General features: G+C 44.8%; 1 protein-coding gene across 1 annotated transcript; it reads right to left on the bottom strand.

The window, feature by feature from the left end:
* Window positions 1–3,523: 3,523 nt before the first annotated feature.
* On the bottom strand, window positions 3,524–4,445 carry LOC308646822 (large ribosomal subunit protein eL6-like). Its single transcript, XM_081290235.1, has one exon. The coding sequence runs from the start codon at window positions 4,426–4,428 to the stop codon at window positions 3,580–3,582; it is 849 nt and encodes a 282-aa protein (XP_081146361.1). The 5' UTR covers window positions 4,429–4,445; the 3' UTR covers window positions 3,524–3,579.
* Between the last annotated feature and the right edge of the window lie 345 nt (window positions 4,446–4,790).

Below are 4,790 nucleotides of genomic sequence, written 5' to 3'. Positions count from 1 at the left end.
AAGCAACTTAGCAAGACCCTGTCTTAAAATAGAAAATAAAAAGGGCTGGGGATATAGCTCAGTGGTTAAGTGCCCCTGGGTTCAATTCCTGGTATTAAAAAAGTATATATATAAATTATAATATTATTATAATATAATAATATTATTATAATATGATAATAATATAATTATATGTATAATTATATTATTGTCTTTCTCATGCTATTTTCTTCCTTTTTCACACAATTATAACAATTACAAAAGCAATATTTTCTTTCTTAAAAGTATTCAAATTTCAATATCAAAATTCAAAATCTCTAAGGTAATTTGGGACTTCCACTGGGCTGGGCCCTAGGCCTCTACGCAGAGTCTGAGAGTTCTTACCTGGGCTGGGATCTGGTGGTAATCATCCCTGGTCCACATGGAGCTGCCCATCTATGCATTCTTCCAGGACAAGGACACACACACACACACACCCTGGTGTCTGACCCCTGGTGACAGGTAAGAGGTCGGTGCTAGTGGCCCAAAGGCCTTCTTTTCTTCCAGGGCGGGGAGAGTCACCAGCTTCAAGGTGCAGTGCCCTTGGAAGGTGGAAGCCAGAGGTTGGGAGTTGTTGGAGAGGTTCAGGCAGTTCTAGGGCTGTGTGTATCAGTTAAAATGAAATTGGTCTGCATATGTCAGGAGACCCCGTCAAATAATGATTTAATCAAAGTTTATCTTTCATGTAAAAGAATTATATTGGCGATTCAACCAGGGCTGGTTGGGCAGCTTCATGAAGTTTCACTCAGAATCCTGCTCCCTTATTAGTCCACCCACTCTAGCAGGTGGCATCTATTCTACGGTCTAGATTGGCTTCTTGCGTTCCATTCGCATCTGTACTCCAGCAACCAGGCAAGAAGGGGGTTGAAGAAGGGTGTATCCAGGCGCAGTGGCGCATGCCTATAATCCCAGTGGCTCAGGGGGCTGAGGCAGGAGGATGGTGAGTTCAAAGCCAGCCTCACTCAGCAACTTAACAAGACCCTGTCTCTAAATAAAAAATAAAAAGGGCTGGGGATGTGGCTCAGTGGTTAGGCGCCTCTGGGTTCAATTCCTAGCACCCAAACAAACAAACACATATGTACGTAATCCCAGTGATCCTAAGAATGTCTGGTGTCTGTTTCCTATTTCCTTCCTCCCCTCTTTCTTCCTCCCTCCCTTTCTTTTCTGGCTCTCTTCTACCTCCTTTCTTTCTTGCCACCCCCCCCACCCAACCTCTCTGTGCAGTACTTGGGGTTGAACCCAGGAGTGCTCTACCCCGGAGCTTCATCCCTTTTGAGACAGGGTTTTGCTAAGTTGCAGAGTCTGGCTTCAAACTTGTGCTGCTCCCTGCAGTTGCTGTGATGGCAGGCTCGTACCATCACACCTGGCTCCTTCATGTTTTCTATTATCTTTGTGAGTTCCCAGCACTTAACACAGTGCCTTGTACACAGTAAGTATTTAAAAATATTTGAATTGGATTGAATTTCCATTGTTTTTAAAATCCTCTCTATGTTAGTCAGTTTTCTATCACCGTGACTTAATACCTGAGATAAACAGCCTAAAAGAGGAAAAGATTGATGGGTGCAGGGGCGCACGCCGGTAATCCCAGTGGCTTGGGAGGCTGAGGCAGGAGGATCGCAAATTCAATGCCAGCTTCAGCAACTGAGAGGCTCTAAGCAACTCAGTGAGACCCTGTCTCTAAATAAAATACAAAATAGGGCTGGGGATGTGGCTCAGGGGTCAAGTGCCCTTGAGTTCAATCCCCAGTAGCCCCCCCCCCCCCACAACAACAACAACAAAAAAAAAAAACAGGAGGAAAAGATTCATTTTTACTCGTGGTTTCAGAGGTTGGTGTCCATGATTATTGGCCCCATGGCTTTGGGCGTGTGGCCATCAGCACATGGTGGCAGGAGCGTGTGGTGGAGCAACACTGCTCCCAGGAAGTGAGAGAGGAAAAGGAAGGGCCTGAGGTCCCAATATACCCTTTGAGGACACACCCCAGCGACAATTTCTTCCTCCTGGAGACCACCCTCGAAAAGTCCCATCTCCTTCCAATAGCTCTGCAGACTGGTTTTTAATCCATGAGATTTGGTAGGTCCTCCAGATCTAAACCAGAACTTTCTCCTTCCCTCTAGTGTGTGACCTGAGACGTCTTGCCGCTCCATTGGGTAGTTTTATATGCTTTTGATCTTTCATTCAATAAGTGTTTATAGAACACTCATTGTCTCTGGACATTGGCAATAAGAACGTGGATTGGACATGATTGGCCCTTACCTTTTTCTAGGATTTTGCACTCTGTTGGTCGGCACTTTTCTCTCTCCCTCTATTTACTTTAAATATTCTCTCCCATTTTCTGATATTCCCTGTTTCATTAGTGTTTGGGCCTATTTTACTCAATATCAAATGAAGTCGTAAAGGCAGGGGTTAATATATTTAGCTGATGAGAACACAGGCTCAGACGTAAATCGCCTTTTCCAAGAGCTGCCAAATAAGATTGTGTTTTGTCTTAGCAGGCAGTTAAATTACCGACAGATCACCCTGGATTTATGATGGCTTCATTTTATGCTTTTTTAGGGGGTGTGGGGGGGCCAGACGTATTTCAACAACTCCTAGCTCTAGAGTGGATGCTTAGTCCCGAAATGTAGCCTTTCCTATTGAGTCACTATTCTTCCAGGGTTTCAGTTTAAAGCTGTGGGTTTTACCTCTCTAGCATATCAGGGTTCAAAAATCTGAACTTCTCTGGTGGGCAGCAGTTGAAATATCTGCTCAATATCTTGGCCTTCCAAGTATTGTTTACCTTGGATTCATGGAATCTCGCCTGCACATAAGAGATCGAGGAGTCAACCAAGGATTTGAGAGAAGTTTGCATAAAGATTTTGGAACCTTCTGTGGTTCCTTCCTTTCTGGGATTTCCCCCCTTAATATATAGCCGCTTTGGTAGTCCATCTGAAACATCCTCAGGGCACAAGACTCATTTCCTGCTTGAGTTTTAGATGCCATTAGCTGGTTGGATTCGGTAGTATCCTCCAAGAAAAATCCATGTCAAGATGGATCTCTCCCAGTAGGATTCCTGTCTACCCAGTTTCTTCCTATTTTTGGTCACTCTTTAGTGCATGAAAGCAGTTGCTTTTTACATTTTATTAAGATATCGTAATTTCTATCTGTGCAGTAGTTTGTCTGATATCGCTTATTCTGCCATTATTAGACCCAGAATTCCCGAATGGTGTTAAAACACATTACTGTCCTTGAAACCCTCTGTTCTTGCCCATCACAGCCTATCCAGCCCTCAGGACCAGGATCCTGATGACTTCTACTGTGCCTCCAGCCCTCTGGGGCCCTTCTTTGAGAATGTCATGCTCTGTCCTGCCTCAAGGCTTGCACACACAGCTCCTTCTGAAGAGCACCCTGTCTCCTTTTTGTCTGCTTGGGCTTCAGACGCCAGCTCAAATATCCCTTCTTCTGGAAAGAATCTGCGAAGTCTGTGGGTAGACTGAATTCCCCACCTACCCCTGCTAATAGCATCCTATTTGTTTCTTTTTTTTTTAATGTATCAGTTATTTAATTAGATTCTTCGTAAGAAATTTAGAATACCAATTTGTGAGGATAAATTCCATTTGTTAGAGCAAAAACGGATCGCATGTAGCCCTGGAGCTGAGGGATAGCTTTGATTTTGGGTAGAATTTGTGTGTCCACAGCTTTCTGATCAACCTTGCGCTGTTCTGTGATCTCGTATTTCTCTTTCTCTGTGTCGAAGATTTCACCTTCCTGGTGTCGGGGCTTCCTCAACTTCTTCTTCTTGAAGGAAGCATCAGTGAGATGTTTTGGGATTTTCACGTTGCTGATATCAATCTTTGTGGAGGTGGCGATAACAAATTTCTGGTGTGTTCTACGCAGAGGAACTCGATTGAGGGAAAGAGGTCCTGTCACAAGTAGCAAGCCACTGCTCAGCTGCTTCAGGAAAACCACTCTCTTGCCTCTGTGGCGCCCAGTGAGGATGATCAGGATGGTCCCAGGAGTGATACTGGCTCGCAGCTTTCTCACGTGCTGACTGAAGGGTTTCTTGCCGTGGCTCAACAGCTTCCGTGGCACATCTTCAGTCGGGTAGTATCTAGGCATTTTGCGAAGCTTAACCACCCTGGTACCACCATTCTTGTCACCACCGACTGGTTTTGTAACAGTAGCAGGAAGCTTCTCCTCCTTCTTCTTCTCAACCTTGGACTTAGCAGCAGTGTACTTCCTCTTATACATGGCCTTTCGGGAGCATCTGCCAATTCCTCTAACCAGGACAGGGTTCCGGCTGCAGTGGGGCTTTCCTTTCTTGGGTTTCTTATCCGTAGAGTCTTCCTTTTTATCCTTGCCAACAGCATCAGCCTTCTTGGCTCCAGGTTTCTTCTCCTTAGTGTCTGGCTTCTCAGCCTTTTCACCCGCCATCTTGCTAGATGGGAAAGAGCCCTATTTGTTTCTTGAAGATCAAGACTCACATAAAACACTTGAGTGGTTATCAGAGTACTGTCTGGTCCTCTCTACACTGTCACTTCCATGACCACAGGGCCTGGTCCTCTTGGCTCATCACTTGGTCACATGCCTCATATGGTGTCTGACTCATACACAGTGGGTGCTTCATAAATGTGTTTAGTACGTGAAAAGTAGGGGGTTTTGAATTGTACATGGAAGATATTCCCCAAACGAGGGGCAGGGTACTCTATGAAACTGAGATACCAGGAGACGTATGTCAATTGATTTCACATTTCAAATCTGCAGTTTCAAATGTTGAACTAGTTGATCTTTTAGGT

The sequence above is a fragment of the Spermophilus citellus genome, assembly GCF_964194105.1.
Source record: "Spermophilus citellus genome assembly, chromosome: 4".
NCBI lineage: Eukaryota > Metazoa > Chordata > Mammalia > Rodentia > Sciuridae > Spermophilus > Spermophilus citellus.
The sequence above is the reverse complement of the archived record's forward strand: the minus strand, read 5'-3'. Positions and strand labels throughout refer to the sequence as shown.

Bases quoted from the DNA above. Each gene is read 5' to 3' on its own strand.
- LOC308646822 (XM_081290235.1), bottom strand. From the start codon at position 4,428: ATGGCGGGTGAAAAGGCTGAGAAGCCAGACACTAAGGAGAAGAAACCT.